This window comes from Pinus tabuliformis, chromosome 1_2 (assembly GCF_031772625.1).
Source record: "Pinus tabuliformis cultivar Carrire ecotype Pingquan chromosome 1_2, CPIR1, whole genome shotgun sequence".
NCBI classification, from domain to species: Eukaryota; Viridiplantae; Streptophyta; class Pinopsida; order Pinales; family Pinaceae; genus Pinus; species Pinus tabuliformis.
The window spans coordinates 655,098,107-655,125,801 of NC_142298.1; the positions used below are offsets into that span (position 1 = coordinate 655,098,107).

At 40.3% G+C, this 27,695-nt stretch overlaps 1 protein-coding gene across 2 annotated transcripts in view; it reads left to right on the forward strand.

Annotated features, from left to right (window-relative positions):
• The window catches only part of LOC149207379 (bifunctional protein FolD 2-like), a 133,195-nt gene that overhangs the window by 90,618 nt on the left and 14,882 nt on the right, over positions 1–27,695 (forward strand). For both annotated transcript variants that reach the window (XM_089395706.1, XM_089395705.1), the window contains exon 3: positions 5,989–6,308. In XM_089395706.1, coding sequence (XP_089251832.1) covers positions 5,989–6,308 — 320 coding nt within the window. The remainder of the gene's footprint in view (positions 1–5,988; positions 6,309–27,695) is intronic.

Genomic DNA, 27,695 nt, shown 5'->3' on the forward strand with positions numbered 1-27,695 from the left:
ATAAGAACCCTTCTTCTTCTTCCTCTTCATCCGTGGTGTCTTCTGTGTTACTGGATGTTTATGGACTTGAAGGAATTTCTTTTTGCTTTTTTGAGGCCGTGGAGAGAATGGAAGCCTCAGGGCCATTGAGGGTTGGATCATTTAGGGGGGGGGGGAGAGCCTCCATCCTCATGAACAAAAGCCAAAGCTGCATACCTATTTTCTTCTTTGCCGTCTCCACCCTCCAGAATGGGGGCCCCCATGGGAGGGGTGGGCATGCTTTGGCTTGGACCTGCTTTCTGGGGGGCAGACTTTGAATTTGTTACTGGCCCATTATTCTGTTTTGAGTTCCCTTTTTTTCTTTTACTTGCTTCCATTGCTCGTTTGCTTCTCCTTGTTGATTTTCCGGTATGTCCTGTTGCTTTGGGAAACTTTTGGCAAAGTGCTCGTATTCATGACAAAGTTTACATTTGAATGGAAGCTGGTCATAGTCCACTTCCTAAACATGTGCCCAACTATCCATACAGAGATTGACTGCCGCTGGGAGACATTTTTCTAGGTCGACTTCCACACAGATCCTTGCATAGGAAAATAGACCATCCTTTGGCTCCGAATAGTCTATGTACTTTCCTAGAGAGTTCCCAATCAATCTAAAGGTTGCATCATTCTAGCAGTGGAGGGGGAGGTAGGGTAACTTCACCCAGACCGGGATTGAAGAAGGAACATCACTTTCTAGGTTGAAGCTGGGACTCCACCTATCCAAATAGAGCCCCTGTGCTCCCATGAAGTATGGGCCACTCCTGAAAACTAAATCTCTGTCCAGTCTATTTTCAAAGTAGAAGGTGTAGAAGTCCTTACCACAGAACAACGAAATAACCTCTCCTTTCATGAGCAACTTTGTAATGTTCCAAACTTAAATAAACAGTGATATGCAAAGCAAAATTGATTTGTAACACATAAAATTAAAACAATCAGCAAATGCTCATAAAACTCCAGAAGTGAGAACCAGCTGAGCCATTTTATTAATGAATGGAGCAAGTACAATAGTATGGAGAAATGCACCTAGGCTTGCCTCAAGGGCAAGCGTGACAAAACCTAGGTGATAAAACAATAATCTCAAAAGTTGGAAATGACTGCTCCTCTAATGCTCTGCGCTGCCCCTAGAAACTACACTGCTGGCTGGAAAGGAACTGCAAGAATCCCCGTCTTTGGTGCTCAAAAAATGCTGAAACTTTAGTCCCAAGCTCCTTGATCAAAACCCACAAAAACCCAAAAAAGGGTTTGGTCTGAATCCAACCTCCCAAATTCGGCCTCCAATATGCCCTACACCCTCCAAACTACTCAAGAAGACGACCTGCAAGAAACACCAGTGAAACCCTCCTCCTAAGCTCTGAAAATGAAGCAATCTGCTCCACAAATGCTTCCCTTAGCTTCCCCGGCAAAGTTTAGACTCAAAGACTGATACTCTACCTCCCACATGTGCACCAAGTGTTGCCTTTGCGCTGGCCCAGGGAGTGCGAAAGTCACACTGCAAAGAAGCACTCTCCTTCAGCTCTCAAACTCTTCAAAATGACAGCAAACCTCCTATGCCTCCTCTCTGGAAAATCTCCCAACCAAACTCCATTGCAGGACACCACAAGAAAATTCGACCTCCTCTTCACTGCGTCCTCTAGTAATACGCACCACCTGGAGATGAATGCAACTGCTGGAAACCACAACGAAATCCTCCTCCGGAAGAATGAAGAAAAACCTTCCTAGGGTGGCACTCGAAGTCCCTCGAAAAAAGGGTGAGCTCTTTGCTTTAAGAACTCGTGCTGAACAGCAAGTGACTCAGCTAAGCAGTTTGAGCAACCAAAGAGAAATCGATATGCCAAAAGATGATGAAATGAGGAGCGCTGCCTTTTTTATATAGATTTCGTGGAGCACTTTTTCCCTCCATTGTGGGCCCTCGCTTCACCATTGAATTTCCCCCTCCATACAATTCGAACTAGGGAGTGTGTATTTCCCTAGTGTGGGTGGCCCCCACGTGGAACTTAACCTCAACAAAATAACTTTTCCTAAGTCTAATCTCCTAATAAAATCGAATGGGCCCCACTATCTCCAAAATTGGCCCCAAAATACAGTAATTAATCTTGTTCCAAATTTATTTAGGAAGGGACATGACAGGCTTCCCGTTCTTCTCTATCCAAGACTCAACTCTGCGCGAAGAGGGCCAGAGGTCCATGAACTACCCAAAAAGGCCCCGGCCCACAAGCTGCAAAGCACGAGAGCGAGCTTGAGGGGCACTAATCTTGATCTTTAGAATCTCGTCCGCCTCTTTAACAAAGCGAGTCGGGCCTTGCTTCTGAAACTTAGGTGCCGCAGCGACCATGGAGTTGAAGGCATCGATTTCAACTGCCAGAGAGCCATCCTGGGCCGGCGCAGCCATCATCGTTGTCCGGCCAACAACAACTAAAACATCAAGCTTGTAGGGGAGCAGGAACAAAAGGGCAAACAAGAAAAGGGGGGGGGAAGGGGAGGAGAGAGGGCTCTCAACAAGAGGCCAAGAGTGTGAAGCAAACAACCATGAACGCGCAACAACTGATGTTCTATGTTGTTACAATCACTTAAATCCAAAACTTCTTTATGCTACAAAATAAGTTAAGTAATTGTAGATAGAACATAAACCATAGAAACCATATGCATAATGGAAGACAACCAAGAACTCAATGAGACACAAAAAAGTTAGGTCAATGACCAAGGCAAAACCCACAAGGGGAAAACCCAACTAGATTCTTCTTCTATTAGAAATCAATTGTTTAGCCGAGATACAAAGTATAATTTGAGAATGAAGAAGTTCACCCAAATCTGAAGAATATCTCTAATAGCAATCGCTGATGCAAACACTGAATCACTTTGGCTCTTCAAGATCTGCTCTTGCTCTTCAAGACTCTCTCTCTCTCTCAATCTACCTCTAGACTCTTCATCTCTCTCTTTCTCAAGTTCGAATTCTCCTTTCACAAGCACACGTGTGTATCAAGTGAGGATGAGAGGCACAAATATAAGAAGAGCAAGGAGGTCGAATTCATGAGGGAGTAACTCCTATGCCTTGAGGAGGAGTTACATATGCCAAAATATGAGTGTAACTTATGCCATAAAGGAGAGGAGTGTAACTTATGCATTAAAGAGGTGTAAGAGGAAACTTTTATGACGAGTCATTAAAGTGTGTAAGAGAGTGTAAGAGGTGTGTAAGAGCATTAAAGAGAGAAGAATGAATCCATTAAGAGAGAGAGAGTAACATATGCATTAATTAAGGGGAGTTACATATGACATGATTGAGTCTCATGATTGAGAGACTTGAATTTCTTTTTAATAATAATATAATAATATCATAATAATAATAATAATAATGATGATGATGCTTAAATCGAAATTGAACTATTAGGATTGATTGATGATCAAAAGAGATTTTCCATCAACAATACTTGATTACCAATTGATGCAAGGTGATTTACTATTTTTGGAAAGTCATACTTGAGACTTTATTTTTAGCCTTTTTTTAGTAATTCTATCTTTAGATTTTTTTGTTTAGAAATTCTATTTTTAGACTTTCTATTTTTTAGAAATTCATCGCTGAGGTGCCAATTTTGAACAAAACCCTAGGTCATAGATTCCCTTTCTTAGGCATCTCCAAGGAAAGTGAATTTCCCTTACTATTGATTAAGACCTTGTGCTTAAGTTGAGCCTTTCCCTTGGAAGCCTCTCGGTCAACCTATACCGTATACCTGTAATACCTAGTAGGTGACCTATTCACATATCGAGACTCCTCCCATTGGTGAAAATCCACAAAGAGCAGGGGGTTTTGGTTGTGGTGACAGTGGGTCACTACTCCATTGTTGTCTCTTGGTCTAGTATTAGCCTTGTAGGGTACTGCTTTCCAAGGCCTGCTAGATGTTGCAGCAACAGGTCACCCCCATTGTATTCTATTGTACTTCTATGGCTTGGATTGAATTATAGTTCACAATTTGGCTTTTTTCATTATGCTTGTTCCTTCATCCATGAATTTTTAAGTTGGATTATGGTTCAACTCATTTTGAGAGGGTAAACTATCTTGCATTATAGAATGTATTGGATGAAAATAAATGTGTTGTTTATCTACAAGCTTGTATTCAAAAGCACCTAGAAAATGCATTTTATAATTATGCCTCTCATGGGAAGAGGATTTCATAATAATATAATCCTTTGTTGTGGTAAATGCGACCCCCTCATATCAACTATGTTTCCATATTGAAACGTTGAAACATGACTAAAATGCGCTTCATATGAAACACGTTTCACATGTGGGAAACACGTTTTCTATGGACTGAAATTTGTTTTGGTGTTCGTACAACATGTTTCTAAAAAAATATTTGATTTTGCCTTAATTGGTTGTTGGGGCCCACTTTTTTGGTTTTAATGCCTCATTAGAGGTTAATTATGAATTAATGAGACTTCTAGAAGTCTTTAACACTAGAAAAAGAAGGTTTCACTCTCAATTTGCACCAAAAATGCTGACAATTGATGGTTTCAACTTTTACTTAAATTTTTAACATTACAATGGATTGTTTCAAGATGTTTGAGAGTGGTTCCAACCTCATCTAACATCTTATGGAGAAAGTAGAATTTCATGTCCTATTCAAAATTCAACAAGCTTAACAATTTTCAGGATTTCGAGATTGGTGGGATTGCAGCATTTTAATTATACTCTATCCCATATGAGGGCATGGGATTGACATTTAATCGAGAACACCAGTCCCTTTATGTACCTTGATGGTGGTGATATTGATTGTTGGACTCCTTGGTAGTGCCCTTAGCAAAAATGAACCCTTCACCCAAACCAAAACTATTGATTAGGCATGTTAAGTTTTTTCTACCATATTTTAGAACTTAGATTAGGAAGTTTCATCAAAATTGGGTGTTGTTGACTGATATCCCTAGAGGGTTGAGATAGAGGCAAAGGGTGATACTAATGATGAGGATCCCAATATAAGCAATGGTCGAACTTTTGTTGTCAATGGTGGAACGTTTGTTGTCAATTAATGTTAGGCATTGTCTACCAAGGCTACAATTTTGCCCAGACGGCGAAATTCTCGCTAGAATCCAGTGATTTTTTTTCAAAAAATCCAATACTGGGAGTGTTTGAATTGTTTTTTTGATGGTGGAAATGGATTCAGCACCATCAAGAACCCCTGGGGCGCCCAAAATCCTGAAGTTTGACAACTGTAACCCGGATTTCCAAAAAATTCTGCTGGATATTTTGAAAATCCTACCGGAATTTCCATGGTTTTTTGGGAAAAATTGTGGCTTCGTTAGACTATGGCTTAACATTATCGATTGTTAGAGGAATTTACCGGACTTGACTGGGGAGATGAGAATGAGTGCTTCAACTACTCATGGAGAATCCTTTGCGTAGGTATACACAGAAGTCTAGAGAAAAACATATCTGGACATTGGAGGTTCCTAAATAGAATTCAATTGATTATTATAATTCTAAGAATTTATAAAGAATATTTTAGCAGACAAGATACATTGTTTTCATGTGGAAGTTAGCCATTGACTTTCACTATGTATTGTCTTTAATATAGAATATAGTAAGCAACGTTTTCACCATTTAGACTGACATCCATGTCTTGAGGAACTTTTTCAGTGGTTGCGTCCCTCAATTAAATAATGTAGTACTTAAGTCTATGTTCTTAGTCTGAAAGCCATGTCTTGATAAACATTTTTGGTGGTTTGTTTTGAAGTTGATAAGTTACATGATGAGTTGATGTGCTGTTTTATGTACTTGCCTAAAACCTGCCTTAATGAATTCTATTATGTGTTTGTGTTAAGAGTTAGTAAGTTGATTGATTATTGCACCTGCTTCGTTTTTTCAATTGTTGCATGAAAATAGATCTTTCTTGAAATTTTCATTTCCATCATTTGCTACAATTTTATAATTTTTCTATTCATTTATTCTTGGTTTAATATGTGTAAATGGGGATTTTTCAGTGGCTGTGGAGCCCATGGCAACAATTATCGATGGAAAAGCAATTGCAAAGGAAATAAGAAGTGAAGTTGCAGGTGAAGTATCCAGGATGAGGGATGCTGTGGGCAAGGTTCCCGGTTTAGCTGTGGTACTTGTTGGAGCAAGAAAGGATTCTGAGACCTATGTTCGTAACAAGAAAAAAGCTTGTGAAGAAGTGGGAATTATGTCCCTTGGGAGTGACTTGCCTGAAGAAGCAAGTGAAGATGACATTTTAAGGGCTGTTATGACTTTTAATGATGATCCCTCTGTTCATGGTGTTCTTGTACAACTTCCTCTTCCACAGGTGAGATCTTTTATGGGTTTCAGATTTATATTCTGTTGAGATCATGAACAGACAGACGATCATCTGTTGCATAAAACTACTTAAGTGTGAATGTTGGCCTTGCAATTTGAGCCTTGCATTAGAGTTCCAGTTATAGGCTCGTAAAATTTTAATGTTCTTTTTGGATACTAATATTGCAGGAAAGGAATGCTGTATTTCTTGCTTCCCTACATATAGTCATTTTTAATTAAAATGTTTGCATGTGGACTGTGATTGCCCAAATGTTTCCTCTAAAGTATTATATCTTCTCAATATATGGGGATGACTATAAGTCGTCAATGAGAGTTTAAGTTATAACTATTTGGAAATTCAAAATATATAGTAATTCTTGATAAGTAGCACCACAATGATTGCAGAGATATTTACTCACTAAACATTCAGCGGTTTGCAAGTTAGAGTTACATGAAGGATAATCCTCATATGTGTTATCTACTTCTTTACAAGCACCCAGGGTTTTGTGGATTACATCTACCATTGCAGAATGGCTAATAGAAGGGAATATTGGAGCTTGGTTGCCTTATAACTGAGCGATGACCATTATTGTTTTTGTAGCATCATTTATAACAATTTTTGGTTGATCACATTTTGTAAGAACCATTGCTTGATGGGATAGGTTGTGCAATGAATAAAGTGGTTTTTTTGTATGCCTTGATGGTAGATTTTGTAGCTCGAACAAGTGTTCTAGTCTCAAAAGGTGTCAATGAGGCTAAGAGCACAAGAGGATAAAATATCTCCAAGCCCATCAAATGTCTTAATTAGATTCTTAACCAGTTTTTAGTTATTTTCCTAAGTCTAACTTAGGAAAATAGTTTAATCAATTTTAATTGAGATAAGTTTATTTTTCTCTAGTGACTTCTAGAAAAGGTAGTTGATAGGGTCAAGATGATCTTAGCCATCGATTGGGATTAGATCTTGGCTGCTGAATTCTCAACGAGAGATTATAAGAGGAAGTTGATGGTCATCTTGGAGATACATTGAGTTGAGGCGTAGTGATAGCGTGGGATTTGACACTAGTGACGGTTTCAACAGTGATTGAGCGAGAAGAAATTTTTTGGAGCATATTTTTCATTTGAGAGTCTTCCAGCTTCAGAGTTTCAGAGGGAGATTTCGCAAGGGCCAAATTATTTTGTAAAGGGCCGATTTTCTCTAGCTAGGTAAATTACCAAAGGGAGGTCGATTTGCTAGGAGAAATGTGAATTGCCAAAGAAAGGCCAATTTGCTAGAGAAGTTGATTTGTAGGAAGGCCAAATTGCTAGAGCAGGCTGAGATTATTTCTCCAAGAGTGCGAGTTGCCAATGGAAGCCGAATTCCTCCAGGTCGGACATGTGGGCCGAGCTTGTGCCGTACAAGAGGGTCGAGTTGTTTCTAAAGGGCTGAATTAACTTGCAAAAGTGAAGATTGAGTTTTGTTGGAGCTTTGCTATTTTACGACAAGCAATTTATGTATTTTGAAGAAAGTGTAACTAGGTTCGGTCTTCATAAATGTACTTCTGATATTTGTCTTTATTCAAGAAAAGAAATATTATTTTTGTTATATTTATCAATGCGTTTCTTACTCATTGAAATAGGTCTAGCACATGTTAAAGTGCTATAGGTGAGTCAAAGAGTCAAAATAAAATGTTGAAGACCTTAAGGGCATGTTACATCATGTATATTTATGTATTAGAGTCAAAGATATTCCTCCAAGCAAAGTCACAAGTCCTCTCCTAGCAACGACATCACCAAAGAAGCAAATCTGAAGTGGAAAAGTCAAGTCGGCCTCAAGTCGGCCTAAAGGAGGGACAAACCTCTATATATAGAGGTTGTCCACTCCTCCAATGACAAGCAACTCACCTTTGAAATCAGCGAGCAATAGAATTCGAGAAAAGAGTGAAAGAAGCCGAGTATAAGGAGCCTCTAGTGCAGTGAAAAAGGAGAAGACAAGACCGAAGTTTAAGGGGCTGTTCTAAGGGTCAAACACAGTCACACGTGCGAGAAAAGGAGGCCTCTCTGCGGCCATAACAACAACAGCATATCAATCCCATATCTCTCGTTGTTTGGGCTAGTAACTTAGGCCTATAAGGCCTCCCACTAGAGCGAAGAAGAGGCTCTCCCAAGCGAAGATAGAAGAAGTCAAATATTCAAGGAAACCACCCACATGTGCGAGAAACTAGGGCCGCTGTGCTGTCACATCAAGCCTACAACTACACATCAAGAAGAAACTCGGCTAGTCAAGAAAAGGAAGGTGTCTCCATAGGTGAAGGATATAAAAGAGAAGTATCTTTTCTAGAGCTCACATAAACAAGGTCTATCTCCAGTCGAAGAAGGAAGGAGGAGGACGAAGTGCCGGAAGGAGGAGGACAAAGTGCCGGAAAACAAAGTGCAGGAAGGAGGAAGGATTTGACTTGTGCTTGGAGGATATTCTTGTCAAGGGTCTAGGGTTTGGCATTGATCAATAGAAGCTTCAATAAGAGAAATTTACGAAAGGGTTTTCCTCTCTAAGAGAGAGGTTTTGCCCTGGTAGAGAGCCAATATTCTGTGTTCTTGTTTCTTGTATTTTGGTAGCAGTTTGATGAAGTAAACACACATGCATTAATAAGAAGAGAAGAAGATTAAGCTAACAAGATAAATTGTAAAAGTGCTTCACAAATTGTTATCAAGTCTAGAAGAATCCTACTATACATCAATGCCCTAGATTCTTCAACAATGTAATCCATCAATTACAAATTTGTTGAAGAAATAATAAAACCGTCATCTGCAGAACTAGTTTTCCCCACATTGGGGGTTTTCTAGGGACATTTGCCCAAAAAAATTGGTGTCCATTTTTATGTGTTTGGTTTTCTAAGTGCATGTGAATTTTTAATTTGTGAATATTGCAGCAGTGATTTTTATGCATTATTTGCAGTAAATAACTTTGCCGAGACAAATAATCTTTATTAAAAGATAGGTGAATAATTACCAAATAACTGCAATAAGTCTAGATAAGAGTTAGATCTGGAATTTTCACATGGTTTCATGGTAGATCTGAAGAGTAGAAGATTATTTAAGAAGCTCAACGCAGGGTACAAGAGAGGAAACTGAGGGTTTGTAAAATCCAAATCGATTTGTTCCAAATTTACTTGAAGTTTGCTTATTTTATTCCGATGGTTTTAGAAAAATGGATTCAATTGGATTACGGGATTACAATAGATTAGAGGGAGCATCTAACTTTGGCATATGGAAATCCATAATCCAGTTAATCTTGGAGGAGAATGGCCTAAAGTAGTATGCAACCAGTGTTGTAGCCATACCGGCAGATGCAACTCAGCTCCTTGCCTACAAGAAGGAAGATGCCAAAACCAAGCACATTATTCTGGATGGGGTCAAGGATCACATCGTACCTCATATAGCAGAAGAAGATACAGGGAAGAAGATGTGGGATGCAGTTTGTAAACTCTATCAAGATTCTAGTGTAAACATGAAGTTGATCCTGAGGGAGAAACTTTAAAGCACGAAACAAAACAAGGGTGAAACCATTGTATCTTACCTTACTAGGGTGAAACGTGTCAAGGAAGAATTGGCAGGTGTTGGTGAGAAAATTGAGGACGATGAGCTCGTCAGGACAACCCTCAATGGATTTACTAAGGAGTGGGATGTCTTTGTACAGGTTATTACAGGAAGGAAAGATCTTGCAGATTGGGAAGGACTATGGTCAGATATTACACAGGAAGAACTTACGAGGAATATCGTTAGTGGCACCAACAACAGTCACTAGAAAGCTGAGGGAGAACAGGAAAACGTGACTCTTGCAAGGAAGAACAAAGCAAAGAAGGGATCCAACAAAGGGTCCAACTCCAAGGGGGATAAGAAGAAGGACCTATCGAAGGTCAAGTGCTATGGATGTCACAAATTTGGCCACTATGTCAACAATTTCCCACAAAGGAAGAAAGGTGACATGAAGGGCAAGAAGCAAATGACAACTTCAATGAATGCAGATGAGCTTCCCAACCGGTTGTAACATGAGTCCACTCTCATAGCTTGTCTAGTCAACCTCACATAGTGTTTGGTACACAGATAGCGGGGTGTCATTCCATATGACAAGAGTTAGAGAGTACTTCTCCAACTACGAGGAGGAAATAAGATTCCAGATCAAGATGGGTAATAAGTCTAAGTGTAATCCAGTAGGGAGGGGAAAGTCTTATTTCAGAGGGAGTCTGGCAAGCCAATTCCAATCCACGATGTGTTGCATGTGCCAGGAATGTGAATGAACTTGATTTCCATATCTATTTTCTAGGATAAAGGGTACAATGTACTCTTTAGAGGGCAAAATATGTTGACTAAGCACGGGGAGTGGAAGTCACCCATAGTAATTGGAGTCAAGAGTGGCAAATTTAACAATGTGTAGATGGATACTCCAAAGGCACTAGTAAGCAACAATGATTCGAGAGATCAGGGAGAGCTTTGGCATAGGAGGATGGGCCATATCCATCATGGGGCACTTAAGTTGCTCAGGGAGATAGTGACAGGTGTTCCAGAGGTGAGCATAGAGCACAACGATGTATGTAAGGGATGTGTGTTGGGGAAGTTTGCTAAGGAAACTTTTCCAAGGAGTGACACCAGATCCAAAGGTGTACTTGATTTAATTCATTCTGATATATGTGGTTTGATATCGACTTAATCTCTCAGAGAGTACAAATATTTTGTTACCTTTATTGATGATCACTCCAGGAAGACCTGGATTTACTTCTTGAAGACCAAGGATGAGGTCTTTAGTCGCTTCCAAGAGTTCAAAGCTCTTGTGGAGAATTCGACAAGTAGGAAGATAAAGGTTCTTTGGTTAGATAATGGAGGTGAGTACACAGGAAAATCCTTCTAGGAGTTTTGCACTAGGGAGGGCATTAAGAAGGAATGGATAGTTCCTTACAACTCGCAACATAATGGGGTTGCTGAGAGAAAGAACCATGCCATATTAGAGGCAACGAGGGCCATGTTGTATGACCAAGATATGCCAAGATACTTATGGGCAAATACATGCAGTATAACAACACAGGTGGGATGGCGGATCCATCAGATGGATGTCAGGATGACGTTCCTTAATGGAGAATTAGAAGAAGAAGTGTACATTGAACAACCAAACGGCTTTGTAGAACACAACAGTGAGACCCACGTGTGCAGATTGAAGAGAGCTTTGTACGAGCTCAAGCAGGCTCCTAGGGTGTGGTATGAGCGCATCGACAAATACTTGTAGGGGTGGGCTTTGTGAAGAGTGACACATATGTGAACCTATACTATTTGATGGTTGGGGGTGAGGTACTCATTCTTATTCTCTATGTGGATGACTTGTTCTTGATAGGTTCATTGGGGCTCATAGAAGAATGCAAGAGGGACCTTGCAACAGAGTTTGAGATGAAATATTTGGGGTTAATGCACTACTTTCTAGACAGGGTGGTGTGCAAACCGATGGGGAGATTTTCCTTGGACAAGGGAAATACTGCATCAAGATCTTGAGGAGATTCGAGATGGAAGATTGCAGAGCCATGTCTACACCCATGATAACCAATTGGAGGAAGGTAGATACATCTAAGGAGAAGGATGTGGACCCCACATTATACAGGCAATTGATTGGCTCTCTTATGTATTTGGTCAACACCAGGCCAAATATATCCTTTGCGGTAAACTCTCTGAGTCAGTTCATGGTTGAACTGAAGAGGGTGCACTGGACAACAACGAAACATGTGCTACGTTATTTGCGAGGTACAATCGAGTATGGGATCAGATATACTTGAGGTGATGGTGTCAGGTTGATGGGCTATACTGATGCAGAATGGACTGGCAGTACAATGGACAAAAAGAGCACCTCAGGGTGTTGCTTCAACATGGGGTCGGGAGTTGTCTCTTGGTATAGCAAGAAGTAGAAGTCTGTGGCATTGAGTTTTGCAGAAGCGAAGTATATAGCAAGCAAGCATGGTGACATGCTAGTCCATTTGGATTCGAAAGTTGTTAGTAGCTTTGTTTGGTAAGAAGGTGGAGATGGCTGTGATACACTGCGACAATCAGAGTTGCATCAAGCTCTTTGAGAATCCTGTGTTTCCTGACAGGTCGAAACATATAGACATCAACTATCATTTCGTTAGGGATTGTGTAAGGTGCAAGGCAATTTAGCTACGATATGTGCCTACAGATCAACAGGTAGCAGACATCTTGATGAAGGCCTTAGGGAAGGCAAGATTCATCTTTTTTAGAGATAAGTTGGGTGTTATGTAGAACACCTTCCTCGCTAAGAGGGAGTGCTAGATTTTGTAGCTCGGACATGTGTCATAGTCTTAGGAGGTGTCAATGAGGTTAAGAGCACAAGAGAACAAAATATCTTCAAGCCTAACAATTTTTTCTAAGGGAAAATGTCTTAATTAGATTATTAACCAATTTTTAATTATTTTCCTAACTTAGGAAAACATGTTAATTAATCAATATTAATTGAGACAAGTCGATTTCTCTCTAATGACTTCTAGAAAAGGTACTTGATAGAGTCAAGATGATCTTAGTCATTGATTGAGATTAGATCTTGGCCATTGAATTCTCAATGAGAGATTATAAGAGGAAATCAATGGGCATCTTGGAGGTACATTGAGTTGAGGCGCAATGATAGTGTGGGATTTGACACCAGTGAGGGTTTCAACAGTGATTGAGCGAGAAGAAATTTTTTGGAGCATATTCTTCATCTAAGAGTCTTCTAGCTTTTGAGCTTCAGAGGGAGATTTTGCAAAGGCCGCATTATTTTGCAGAGGGCTGATTTTCTCTAGCTGTGTGAATTCCCAGAGGGAGGTCGATTTGCCAGGGGAAGTGCAAATTACCAGACAAAGGCCAATTTGCTAGACTAGTCGATTTGTAGGAAGGCCAAATTGCTAAAGGAGGCCGATTTGGCAGTGGAGGTCGAGATTATTTCTCTAGGAGTGCGAGTTGCGAATGGAGGCTGAATTCCTCCAGGCTGCACATGTGGGCCAAGTTTGTGTAGTATAGGAGAGTTGAGTTGCTTCCAAAGGGCCGAATTAACTTGCAGATGTGAAGATCATTTTTTGCTGGAGCTTTGCTATTTTACAACAAGCAGTTTATTAATCTTTCGATTACAAATTTGCTGAAGAAATAATAAAACCCTCATTTGCAGAACTGGTTTTCCCCACATTGGGGCTTTTCCAAAGACATTTGTCCAAAAATATTGGTGTCCATTTTTGTGTATGGTTTTCTCAGTTCCTGTGAATTTTTAATTTGTGAATATTGCAATAGTGTTTTTTCTTCAGTATTTGTAGTATATAATTTTGCCGAGACAAATAATCTTTATTAAAAGATAGGTGAATAATTACCAAATAACTGCAATAAGTCTAGGTCAGAGTTATATTTGGAATTTTCACACTTGAAGGTTGTGCATTCAGTGTCTACCTGTTACTGTTGGAAAAACTGAGAGGGGGTGTGAATCAATATTTGTTTTCAATTGTTATTTTTACCAGTTAGATCACTTATATTTAGAACAAAAAATGAACAATAAGAATAAATGCTTTTATTAATTTCTTCTTTACAATAAATCAAGTACAATATATATAGGGTTTCAACCCTAGATGAAGACACCAATCTTCAATCTCCCAGGCTCCATCTTGTAATTGCCAAGCACTGACTTGGACTTACAAGGTTGCAACCTTGTCAATTTTGAGGCACCAACCTCAAGGGCTCCAACCCTATATCTGGTTCAGGCTCCGACCTGGTTTCTTGAGGACTCCAATCCTCTAGGGTTCCAACCCTATCCTCCAAGGCACCAACCTTGTCTTTTCGAGGCTCCAACCTCTTGGGCTCCAACCCTTACTTTACTTTGTCAAGATGTATTTGGTTATACTTCACGACTCCCAATGTCTTCTTCAACAAGCCTTGTCAATCTTCAACTATGCCTTCACTTAGTCTCCACGTCACATCATCAATGACAACCTTGTTCTTCACATGAAGGTGTCACCACTGCTCTTCATGTTACCTAAACAAACCTTCTTCAAGGTCACCTCATGATGGCTTCAATGCATCATGGTCTTCAATGATCTCCACAAATCTTCAATATGCTGCTTCACAAAGTTCTCCAACTCTGCCCTATTCTGTTCTCAAGAGAAGACTTCAACAAGCTCTATTTGTCCAATCCCAATAAATCAACACTTCGACGACGACAACTATGACACTTCGACAACGACACTTCAACAACGACAACTTCAACCATGGCAACTACGACAACTTCAACCACGACAACTACGACAGCTTCGACCGTGACAACTACGATAGCTTCGACCACTACAACTACGACAACTTTGACCACGTTAGCTTCAACCACGACAACTACGACAACGGCAACTATGGCAGCTGTGACAACTTCGACCACAACAATTATGACAACTTCGACCACGACAACTACGACAACTTCGACCACGACTTCCTTAAAAAGTTGCCCAAACAGTAAACTTCAATGTCCTCCTCGGCCTCTTATTTGCTCCTGTAATTCTTGTCTGAATTTTGTGCTCAATCTTAGAAAAGATCACCGAAATCTGATGGCTAGAATGAGGAGACAAACTTATATTTATACTGGTTTTTTGTTAAGGTGAGGAGACACGTCACTTGAATGAGAGGCCAAGTTGCATGAGTCGGCTCATGTCGGCTTGCATTAAAATATATATTTCTCAACATAAAAATTCATTTTCTCGTCAACCACTGGGAGTTTCAGGGCAACTAAGGGCTCATTCGAAAGAGGAAAAAATCATCTTTAAGATGGTCTAGGCACCATTGAGAAAAGATGCCTCTAAGGTGGAAAAAAAATAATTTGTTTTTTTATGACTGTCTTAAATTTTATGCATAAAAAGTTTGGGACAACATAAAGAACGTTTGGGACAGTATGGCTTCTCCATTTTTTGGCTTCTTCATCATCATAAGATCATGTAGGACATCCTTGTCATCATGATAGTATCCAACGATGAGTGCATCATCTTGTGTCATCATATAATGGCACAGTGATATGTCATAGGCAACATCATTAGGAAAGTTCCAAGGTAGTCTTCCAACCATCAAATGAGATCTTCGACGTCATCTAGTCTTCCAACCATGTTATCAAGACCTCATCAGGTGTCATCATCAAGTGTGGTCGTTCATCAAGTGTAGTCCTCCATATGTCATCAAGGGTTAAGGTCTAGATCATTAAATAAGGCACGTGATTGGCATTTGGCACTTGGCACTTCTTAAGACTTCTTCATTAGTGGCTTGACATTGTTGATTTGGGGTAGCATCGGATGTGCTCTAGCCACGAAAATTGGTGGAGAGGCTAAAGGACATGAGATCTCTAATACCCATAAATGGTTTGGGCAAATCTAACCAGTTTGGGAGATGTTAAAATAATTAATATTTTTAATGAAGTCCCTAAGTCTAAACTTAGAGAAAATAAAATATTAATGTGAATTAATATAAAACTGAGTTAGAATGGTCCAAAAGTCATGGATCAAGCCAGATCTAATCTTAGCTGTTGATTAGGGACTTAATCTCGACCGTTGAATTGTCAACGAGAAAAGTATAAGAGGAGGCTTGAGGGTCACTTGGAGAACACACCGAGTTGATCAAGAATTCGATTTTCTGGGGCAGGGCTTGCTGAGGAAATCGAAGGAGTGATCAGAGTTGCAGCTGAGGGGTAGTGAATGCAGTAGCAAAGAGGTAGAGATAGTACCAGGAGCATCAGCGCAGAATCCGGGAGAGGGTTGACATAGAGCCAGCCAGAGGCCATGTAGAGGCAGCCAGGAGTTGCGCAGAGCCTGAGGAGGGCCAACGTGGGAGACGCAGAGGCTCCAGACGCTGACACAGAGCCCAGAGAGGCTGACGCTGGGCCAGAGAGGCTGACGCAGACCCTAGAGGTTGACGCTAGGAGATTTCGTGGGGCAGATTGGGGCTAATATCTGTCTCTGACTGAGAGGTACTACTGTCGAGGACATTCTCTGTTGGGTGAGCCATTTCTGGCACCCAGATTGTATTCTGAAACTGCTTAATAATAAAACCCTTAGATAGCTGCACCGGTTTTCCCGCATTGGGTTTTTCCGGGGACATTAGTCCAAAAATAACGGTGTCACTTGTGTGCTCTTTTTTCTTAAGTTGTTGATCTGTATGAGTTGAGACTGTACTTGTATTGATTTTCAGTATTTACATGGTAAATAACTTGTTAATTAACATAACAAGTAGGAAGAAATAAATGAGAAAGTACAGGAAGGATTTCTAACAGTTAGACTTAGAAATTCCAACATGGTATCAGAGCGTGGTTGCAGATCACATGATAACTGAAGGCATCAGCTGAGAAGAGCAGCAGCAGCAGAAACAACTGTCTCGAGTGACAGAAGTTGTTCCTAGAGGAAAAGCAACAAGGAAGGGGTGATGCAGGCATCATCAACTCGAGTCGGGAAGAGGAGCAGACCTGACCTACGCAGTGCTCGATCATATTTCTCAGTGAGGAAGGATTGACGCCCATGGCCAGGAGGTGCAGATTTTGTTGGTGCCAGGATTGCGCGGAGCCTAGAGGCTCTAACCTTCAGTTTGCAGGGGCATAGGAGGCTGTGGGTAAGTTGCGGAGTGAAGCAGGTGGGGTACTGTGGTCAGAACAATACCTAACAGGGTAAGACCAAGGAGGAGGGAGTTGTTGTCGAGGATTTCTAGCCAAGAAATCCGGATCAGTGGTGCAACTGCACTAACAATCGGAGTAGGGGCATCTCGACATTGATAGAGGGGTTTCCAGGAGGGAAATCGAGGCTCAGAGGGAGTCACATCGAGAACTTCTAGGAGGGAAGTAGAGAGACTCGGAAGAGTTGAAAGAGGAGCAACAAAATGGCAGTGAATGGGGTAAGAGATCAGGACAGACTGGACGGAGCCTCAAACTTCGTAGTCTGGAAGGCCAGGATCTTGTCCGTTCTAGACAGGAATCGTCTCAAGCACTTCACCTTGAACACGATAGCGATCCCAGTTGACCTGGCTAAGAATGAAAAGTACGAGGAGGCAATGGCGAGGGCCAAGAGCATCATCCTTGATAGGGTCAAGGACCATGTAGTACCACATATTGCCGAAAAGGACACAACAAATGCGATGTGGGAGGCCCTGACGAAATTGTATCAACATACTTCCGTGCAGAGGAAGATGCTACTAGAAAATCAACTGCGGTCATACCAGATGCAGAAGGGAGAACAGATAGACACCTTCCTTGGTCAATTGAAGGAGATCCGAGATCAGCTGACTTTCATAGGGGTCACGCCGGATGAGGAGATGATGGTGAGGACCGCATTGAACGCAGTCTCAGAGGATTGGGAGGTATTTTTCCAGAGCATATTGGGTAGGTCGACCCTTCCAGATTGGGAGGAACTGTGGGCGACTCTTCATCAAGAAGAGATCAGAAGGCTAACCAAGGCGGGAAGTAGCGGCAAGGGGGTCAGAATCAAGAAGGAGGAAGAGGAGGATGCTGCCCTAGCATCTGAGGGAAAGCAGGAGAAATGGAAGAAGAAGGACCTCTCCAAGGTCAAATGCTTCCACTATGGGGAATTGGGTCACTATGCGAGCCAGTGTTCGAGGAAGAAGAATAAGGGAGAGGCTTCTGAGACCAAGGCTACGCCAGCAAGGGCGGAGAAAGAAGTGGAGATAGATGATGACTGTGCCATGAGTGCTCATGCGCCACTTTAGAAGAAGTGGGGAGACATCGAGCTGTAGCCAGACGGACTACAGGCGATGAGGGGCAGGATCCTCGAGGTACCCAACCTCTTGGATTATACCTTGCTACGAGAGCCCCGAAGATTAGTAACAGGACTGGGGGATGTTGCTAGAGACGGATGCAGATGGAGCGACAGAGGGAGCTACAGTGTAGGAGTCCCAGGACAACGTGAGGCAGCAATGCGAGATGCACAGAGTTGTTGCAACAATGTAGAGGTCAGAGAGGGAGCACTTGTCAGTGACAAAGGGATCTTCAACATCAGGAGTGTTTCTAGCCTGATAGAGATGTCAGAGTTGGGAGATCAGTTACTTACTTCTCAGTAATTGAGTTGTAGTGCAACAGTTAACAATGGTAGTGCTATGGGCAGCACGATGCAACATGATGAGAGAGGTTGCAGTGTAGATGCAGCAGTGGTAGTGGCAAGACCATGGGTAGCAGTACATGATGCAGCAGTGGCAGTGGCAGGGCCATGGGTAGCAGTACATGATGCAACAGTGTAGAGGATGTTGGGCAGCAGGCCTAGCATCAACACAGGGGCCGATGCTAGATGGTCAAGGTGATGCTCAATAAGGAGTATTACTAGAGCACAGTCCTCGCTAAGAGGGAGTGTTAATTTGGGGTAGCATTGGATGTGCTCTAGCCACGAAAATTGGTGGAGAGGCTAAAGCACATGAGATCTCCAATACCCATAAATGGTTTGGGTAGAATTTAACCAGTTTGGGAGATATTAAAATAATTAATATTTTTAATGAAGTCCCTAAGTCTAAACTTAGGGAAAATAAAATATTAATGTGAATTAATATAACACTGAGTTAGAATGGTCCAAAAGTCATGGATCAAGCTAGATATAATCTTAGCTGTTGATTAGGAACTTAATCTCAGCCGTTGAATTGTCAACGAGAAAAGTATAAGAGGAGGCTTGAGGGTCACTTGGAGAACACACCGAGTTGATCAAGAATTCGATTTTCTGGGGCAGGGCTTGCTGAGGAAATCGAAGGAGTGATCAGAGTTGCAACTGAGGGGCAGTGAATGCAGTAGCAGAGAGGTAGAGATAGTACCAGGAGCATCAACGCAGAAGCCGGGAGAGGGTTGACAGAGAGCCAGCCAGAGGTCACGTCGAGGCAGCTAGGAGCTGCGCAAAGCCTGAGGAGGCCCAGCGTGGGAGACAAAGAGGCTCCAAAGGCTGATGCAGAGCCCAAAGAAGCTGACACAGGGCCAGAGAGGCTGACGATGGGCCAGAGAGGTTGACGCAGACCCTAGAGATTGACACTGGGAGATTTCGTGGGGCAGATTAGGGCTAATATCTGTCTTCGACTGAGAGGTACTAGTGCTGAGGGCATTCTGTGTTGGGTGAGCCATTTCTGGCACCCAGATTGTATTCTGAAACTGCTTAATAATAAAACCCTCAGATAGTTGCAGCAGTTTTCCCGCATTGGGTTTTTCCGGGGACATTAGTCCAAAAATAACGGTGTCACTTGTGTGCTTTTTTTTCTTCAATTGACGATCTGTATGAGTTGAGGCTGTACTTTTATTTATTTTCAGTATTTACATGGTAAATAACTTGTTAATTAACAAAACAAGTAGGAAGAAATAAGTGAGAAAGTACAGGAAGGATTTCTAACAGTTAGACTTAGAAATTCCAACCGACATAGTAATTGATGGCATCCTTGTCAAACAAGAGTCATGACATCATCATCTGGAACCAAGCATCTCAAGAATATTTGCCATCTTGACCAATGCCATATTGACATCAATGACAACCTTGATTAACAATCTCCCCCTTTGTCATTGATGGCAATATTCTTGCCCTTCCAACATTCTCTCCCCCTTTGACATCAATGGCAAACGGGGTGCCCAAGTACTCCCCTGTCAAGCTACTTCTTTTCATCATATTTTCTTCATCAATAGTAGTTCTTCATAGGTATGTTACTCCCCCTGTCATGGTGCTCTTTCATCTGGCAATATGGTCCAAGTTGCATTTCTTCATGGATGAACCAACTCCCCCTATCTGCATAAACTCCTCTACCTCAAGAAATATTACTTGCTTAGTGATAAAAAAGAAGAGATCCTCAACAATAGTCCACTGGATGAGAAAGGGATCATATTCTTCAATGGAGTTTCTCCCAAGAGAAGATCTATCAAAGGATGATTGTCCATGTATGACTCATCAAGGATTTCATAGGGCCCATTTATGGATAGCTTCTCCAAGAATGCTCAAGAATCACAAACTCCCCCTAACTGTATGCATGGTCTCCTTTTTGGCAGAGTCTCACCATCAAATATTTGGAATATCAAGGATGACTTCATCAAATCAACAACATGTATTGTTGGCTGGAGTGATCAAGAGACTTTCGGATCCAATTTGCTTCCTTCTCCATACTTGTGTAACTTTCTTCTCTGGCTTGGTTGACATAGTTTTAGCTTGTTGAGGGACCCAAGTCAAGTTACAGTCACGTGCCATATGTCCAATGTTATGGCAATTGAAGCACTCCATCTTGTTCATGAATAAGAAATCATGACTTCTTCTTGCAAAATTGCTTCTAGGAGATTGACAGGGACCATTATATTTGTCTTTGTTGACAGGGACCACGACTTGAGAATGCTTGGGTTGAGGGAGTTGACATGTATGTGGGTTGGACGGTTGGACCTGAAGGAGGCACATGGCCTAGTATGTGTGTTGGAGCCTTGGAGCACTTGGAGGAGCGTTGGACCTTGGATGAGGAGCACTCTTTCCGTGGAGCCTTTCCTGTGGATCATCATCACCTTGCAGCTTGACATGTGCCACTTGTAGAGGGAATGCTTCTCTTTTGGACCTACTTGTATCTTGCAGGCTATATTGCACAAAATGTCTAGGAACCCAACGTTTTGGGCCGTATCAATACCCAAAATGCCGAAACACGACTGAAACGCGGACCTCATGTAATTATTTATGAGAGTTAATATAAACTTGATTTCCTTCTAAATTGTCATCTATGGGTCTTATTCCTTTTTTTCTTGCAAGATAATTGTTGAGAAATTGTAGCTGTAGTCGATATTTTCATCATCAAATTCAATGGAGAATTGTATTGGTTTCTAGCTGTCCAAGTCGGCCCAGTTTGTTAGGTTGGCCCCACCTCATGAAGGGGTTTGACCCTTGGTCAAAACCCCTCTATTTTGGATTACTATATATTGGCATTTTGTTTCACCTCTTTGGGCATTGTTGACCATACTTTTTCAACAGTCTGAGAAAGCGGAGTACAAAGAAGTGGAGAAATTCTTTCGAAAGATCAAAGTCATTTGTCATCATGAAATTCATCATTGTAAACTCAATTTTTGTGAAGTTTATGTAGAGGATGCTAGTATGACTATTTAATTATGTAACAACACCTAGGTAAGCCTATGATTTTGGCAAAGGATTTCATCGTAGGAAGTTTTTTAACCTCTCCAATCTATGTGTGTTAGTAAACACTCATAATCGGCAAAGTTTTTCTTCTAGCTATAACCCCAAAGCTAGGGCTGAATTTGTTGACAAGGTCTTAGGTGAGTCCTAGTGTTTATCGATTCTTTGTAAAAGTGTGTTTAGGAATAATTCTAGTACGTGGTCCCTCATAGTTAGACACCATGGCTAAATTATTTTATTATAAACACACTCACTTGGTTTCATTCTAGATCATATGGTTACTCATCATTAGATACCATGGCTGAAATATTTGAGGGTGGAAAATGTTGAGAAATCAATGCTAGTAGAATTAGGGTTAGATTTCTCTTTCTTGATAATTACTAGCGAATTGTATTGGCTTCTTTTATATCTTTGTTATATTATCTTTCATCAAGCAATTACCAAATTTTGTGTATGAAGATCACAAGAACAAGAGACACAAGATGTAGGCACTTTGCCAGGGCAAAACCTTTATCTAGGGGAAAACCTAGTCAAACTTCTTCCTTCAGTAATTAAGATGAGATAATCCAAGACTCTTCAACCTAGACACAAACCTCCTCCAACCACCAAGTCAGCCTCTCCTTCCAACAACTTCGACCTAAATCTTCGACCTTGCAGTAGCAACACTTCGACCTAGCAAATTCAAAATTACGACCTTCTAGCAGCAGAATCTTCGACCCAACACTTTCAGAACTTTGACCCTCCCAACAATAGAACTTCGATCCAACAACTAGCCCAGTAACTTCGCATAAGAGAGAGAAAGAGATAGCCCAAAATCTTCGACTTGTATTTCTTCCTTCTTCACCTTGAACTTCACACTTTTCTGCACTTCCTTGATGTAGATTGAACTTCTTGAGTTGATGTCTCCAAATGAATTCGAATTGCTTGTATATATAGGCTTTAGGTGAGGTCGAATTACCCAATTTGAGGCTGACTTGGTGTGGAGGTGACAAATACCTTATTTGACTCAATAATAAACCTTTTTACATGATTCAAAAGCCCAAGAAGGGTCTCTTTAAATGGACAATGACTCTAATGACTCAGAATAAATCCTAGAAGTCCTCAATGGGGACTTTGACCTAAAACATGATGACCCAAGCATGAAACCCATGCTTTAATAAGTCATAATAATAATAATAATAATAATAGTTCTTTTTCATTCTTTGACTCAAATATAAATATGAAGACTTTAATAAGTCATAATAATAATAATAATAATAATAGTTCTTTTTCATTCTTTGACTCAAATATAAATATGAAGACCGAACCTAGTTGCATTCTTCAACAAAAAAAGTATGAATCCCCTCCAGAGTCAATTAATTAATTTTTTCTGGCAAAATTAAATAAAAATCCTAAGCCAAAAAATTAATTAATTTTGAGTCAAAAATTAATTTAGAGAAATTAAATTCTCTCCAAGTGAAAAGTAATAAAAATTTGTGGGTCAAAAATAAATTAAATTTTGGAGGTCCTCTACCAAGGGAAAAATGGATATTTTAAGAAAATTCAACTCCTTGGACCTTGGTGGTTAAGTCAAAGTCAAAATTTTGAGGAAATTAATCCAAAATATTAATTTTTGGATTAATAAAAAATGGTTTTCAAGAGAAATTCGAATTTTCCTCAAAAATAAAAATTGGCAGTGGAAATTAAAAGAAGATCAAGTTATTTTCGACAAACAAGATTATTTTGACGAGAATCAAGCCAACTAGCCGTTATTTTCCACTTGGAGAGGTTTTCTCTATATAAAGAAGCTATCAAGCTTTTATTTCCCATCTTTGGGTGAAGTAATTTTCTATTGATGTATTGAGCTTTTGCTTTGTTGGAATTATTTTTCTCATAATAGAAAGACTTTGGGGTTTTAGTTCATGGTGTTCTTTTATCTGCTGATCTGTGGTATGTGCTAGTTTATTTGTTTATGCTCTATATTGTGCTAAATATTGCAGTTGTTATTTCATTTGTCGGTGATAAGAACATTCTATTGGTATGAGTTATCTTAGGTGATTTGATTCACTATATGATTTAACAATTATTTTTAAGATTGAATAGAGATTTACAGGTACTCTAGCCCTTGGGCTCCAAGTTCACAAACTGTGGGGAAGGACTGACCTTGTTTGAGCTCTAGGCTTTCATTGTGACGAATTATTTTGCAGGAGGGTTTTGGCCAGTTAATTTTTTGAAATTATTCATCCATAATATCTATTTTAAAATTCTCAAAATTTCTATTTGATCCTGGGCTACAAAGATTTAATTTGCTAATGAGAGCTAATAATTTTATTTTGTAAATATTGTAGATATTTGTAAATGATTTTTTTCTTTAAAACCCTTGTATTTTAAAATTTTAATTTTTGATTTTGTATAGCTAAAGGGTTTTGGGTTTTTTTTGTTTATTTTATTTTATTTTTGTATATATTGGGGTTTTGGGAAATTTTCTTCTCATTTGTGTAGGTGAATCCTCAAACTACCAAAGTAATTTTTTTTTTTGGAGGAACTAGCCCTAAGGCTAGGGTTTCAAGGTTTTTTTTCTTCCAAGCAAGACATCTAGCCTATTGAGCAAAATCGTTGGATTTTTTGAGGTAGATCTAGGCCTTGGAAGGCAAGGTCTAGCCTAGTGTTGAAAATATCGGTATCGGCAAAATATCGGCAAGGGTCCAGAAAACATCTTATTGGCAATATTGACGAAAATATCGGCAAGCATAAAAAATGCATAATATATTCATTTTTTTTTTCAGATTTTTAAACATATAAAGAAATAACAACATGAAATAAACACATTGGCACATAAATATGAAGAAAGCACTGATATATATGATGTCAAATAGAAATGATACATCAAAGGCGATACCAAATCTTGCTGATCCCTGATAATTGTCCATTCAAGGACTCAAATGTGGAGAACCAATACAAAATAACGTCACATATATAAAAGTATCTGATCATCATGAGTTATATGTAGCAAGACAAATAAAACTAGCAGCTATCTATCTGAAATCACTTCCCTCTCCCCCTTTTACGGGAAAACATGATGGGATGTTTGCCAGGCCTACCCCTGGTAGTAGAAGGCCCTGGCCCTGCCTCTGCACCTAATGTCAAATAATGAGTGCTAGGTATTGGAGCTGTGCTCTCCTATATCTATAGCAGATAGTGTTGATGTTGATGCTCCCACAGTGTCTTCCTCCTCCTTCTCCTCTTGCTTCTCCTCCGAGTGCTGCTGCTCCTTCGAGTCCTCCTCCTCTTGCTGCCCCTGTTCTAATGGATCATCTGGCTCTAACCATGAAGGTGACTCCTCCAAGATGGGCTCCTCAGACTCCACCCTCCACTGAGACAATACATCAATATTGTCTAAAGAAATGGCATCTGGATCCATTGGTGCTTCTATTTACCTCACTCGAAGTCGGATGTTGTAATGCACATACACTAAATCATTGAGGCGTGCGAACTCCAACCTGTAAGAGTGTAAAAAAAACTAATGAGTCTTGACTCTTGACTCTTGACACTTGAAGGTCATAAATTAAAAATTAAAAATTACAATAAGTGTAATTGCTCAACTGAAGGCTGGAGCTCAAAGTTATACCTATTGCGCTTTTTTGCGTGTATTTTCTCAAATACACTCCAATTGCACTCACACCCTGAAGAGCTACATGTTTGACTCAAGATTCTTATGGCCAATTTCTGCAAATTTGGTGCCCTTGCACCATAGCTTCGCCACCAAATATCTACAACAAAATAAAGAAATAAAAAATTCAAAAACTTAAAACATAATTAAACTTTCAAATAAAAGTTACATAATTGAATTTAAAAAAAATAGAATTATAAGTAAGGAAATTCTAAATTGAAAATTCTAATTTCTAATGAGTGATGACTTGTCACTTACGTGACAAAAAGAGGGTCCTTTCCCTAATAGCATCATCAAAACCAAATAGGCCAACACAATCCCAATAAAACTGTATCTCGCGATTGATTTTGCTACGAAACTCAGGATCAGGTACCATCCTATGAATACAGGAATGGAGCCTTTCCATCACTTCGCCATCAAAATCAAAGCCGCATTTGTATGAAAATGCAGGGTTGGGGAAGAGTGCTGCTGTATGAATGGGCCGATGAAGCATCCCTGCCCACTAACTATCAATCACATCCCATAACATCATATGCCTATCAAGGCCCGTAGAACCCTTGTCTGCATAATAAGAACGAATGGCCTCCTTGGCCCTATCCATGGCCTTATACAAATAAGCCATTGCAGGCTTCTCCCCATCTACCAATCTGAGAACCTTTACTATAGGTTCACTAACTGAGCATGCTTCTTCTACTCCACGCCAAAACGTCTCAGAGTACACCATTTTTGCAATGGCTTTCCCGTCCTGTCTCATGCTATATCTACAATTATGCCAGTCATCAGACACAAACATTTGCTTCAACTCGAACTGACATCGAAGCAAAGACTGAAGAGTAATAAAGTTTGTGGCAAAACGTGTGATCACAGGACGCCGCAACTCCTTGTTTCTAATGAACTTCCTCATGAGGCTAAGAACAAAAGCATGGTTATAAATAAACTTGGGGACGCTACCAGCCATATCAACCGCCTCCTTGATGAAGGAGAGTTTTCCCATATCCTCAAGCAGCAAATCGAGACAATGTGCTGCACACGGAGTCCAAAACATTGTGCGATGACTCTCCATAAGCATCTTGCTGGCAGACACATAATTAGCTGCATTGTCTGTTATGACTTGCACCACATTCTGCACACCAATCACTCGAATGAACCCATCTAACAACTCACATATCGTTGCTGCATCTTTGATATGTTTTGATGCATCCACTGATTTAATAAACATGTTACCTTTAGGACAATGTACCAAGACATTTAGAAGGGTCCTACCCTTCCTATTTGTCCAACAATCAGACATCACTGTGCATCCAATAAATTCCCATATTTTTTTCAACTCCGCCAATCTAGAGTTGATGTCTTGCTTTTTTGCTTGAAGAATTGGCTCCTGCAACTCCTCATATGTAGCACTTCTGTACCGTGGGCCAACAACAACAATAACATCACACATTGGTTGCCAAAATGGATTGGTTTTGGTGATGTTGAGAGGTAAGTCGCTCCAGAAAAGACACCTCCCCATGACTCTATCTGCTTCTTGCTTCTCCTTTTTTCTTAACAAGTGATTTTATGCCAGGTTGTGATCCATGTCCTGTTCGTGGAACAAAAATGATGACCTCGCACTAGTAGTAGCAGGTGATGCTGTGGAGCCCCTCCCACTACCCTCAACATCAAAATCAGGAGAAGATATCCCGAAAGATCTACCTGCACGTTCAACCTTGTTTCTTTCTGTCTCTTCCTTCTTTCTGTCTTTTTCATCAATTGCCTCAAGAGCTTTTTGTATAAGCTTCGGACTAGAAACTGTACAAATCCCAACATCATGTCTAGTGAGTCTAGCCAAATGGTATTTCAATCGTGTAACCCCTCCTGTCATCCTGGTCCCACACAATTTGCATGTAAGATATGCCCGATTTGTCCCACCATTAGGCTCCCCATACTCCCAAAATGGGTCCAAGGCTTTTGGCATATTTGAATTTTGTAGTGAGCTAACTCAAACCTAGGGCACCAAAAACAAATAATTAGGAATTAATAAGTAATAACCACCTCATTTTACAAAATATTTTTTTGCTACATTATTTGCAATGTGAATTCAATGAAAAACCATAAATGACAATAAGAGGGTGCATTTGAAAGTTAAAAAAAAATGGAGTTTGCTGTCCAAATATGGAGAAAACCCTTGCATTTGCTCATGGGCATGAAAATCATAGCAAATGGAAAAAAAAAAAACAAGCAAAATATTTGTAGGGAAATAAGCAAGCAAGAATAATCCTAAAACTATCAAAAAATTCATTAACATAGGGGTTTATTTGAACATACCTGTTAATGGAAGAAATGAAATTGTCTCACTGTTCTTCAATCTTAGATCAACAAAATCTTCGTTGTTGGTGGCGATAATGGCTATTCAACACTCAAATCCTCCTTGGCAGCAAGCACATAGCTCTCCCCTTCCTTCTCCAGCAATCAAAAATGAAAATGAATGAAAAAAAACAAAATCGGCCTTTTCTAGCCGCGACGGCAATTTTTTGCTATGCTTGGGCGATATTTTGCATCGTAGCGCGATATTTTCCCGAGATATTGCCGATATTTCGGAAATATTGCGATATTTTCGGGGAGACAAAATATCGCGATA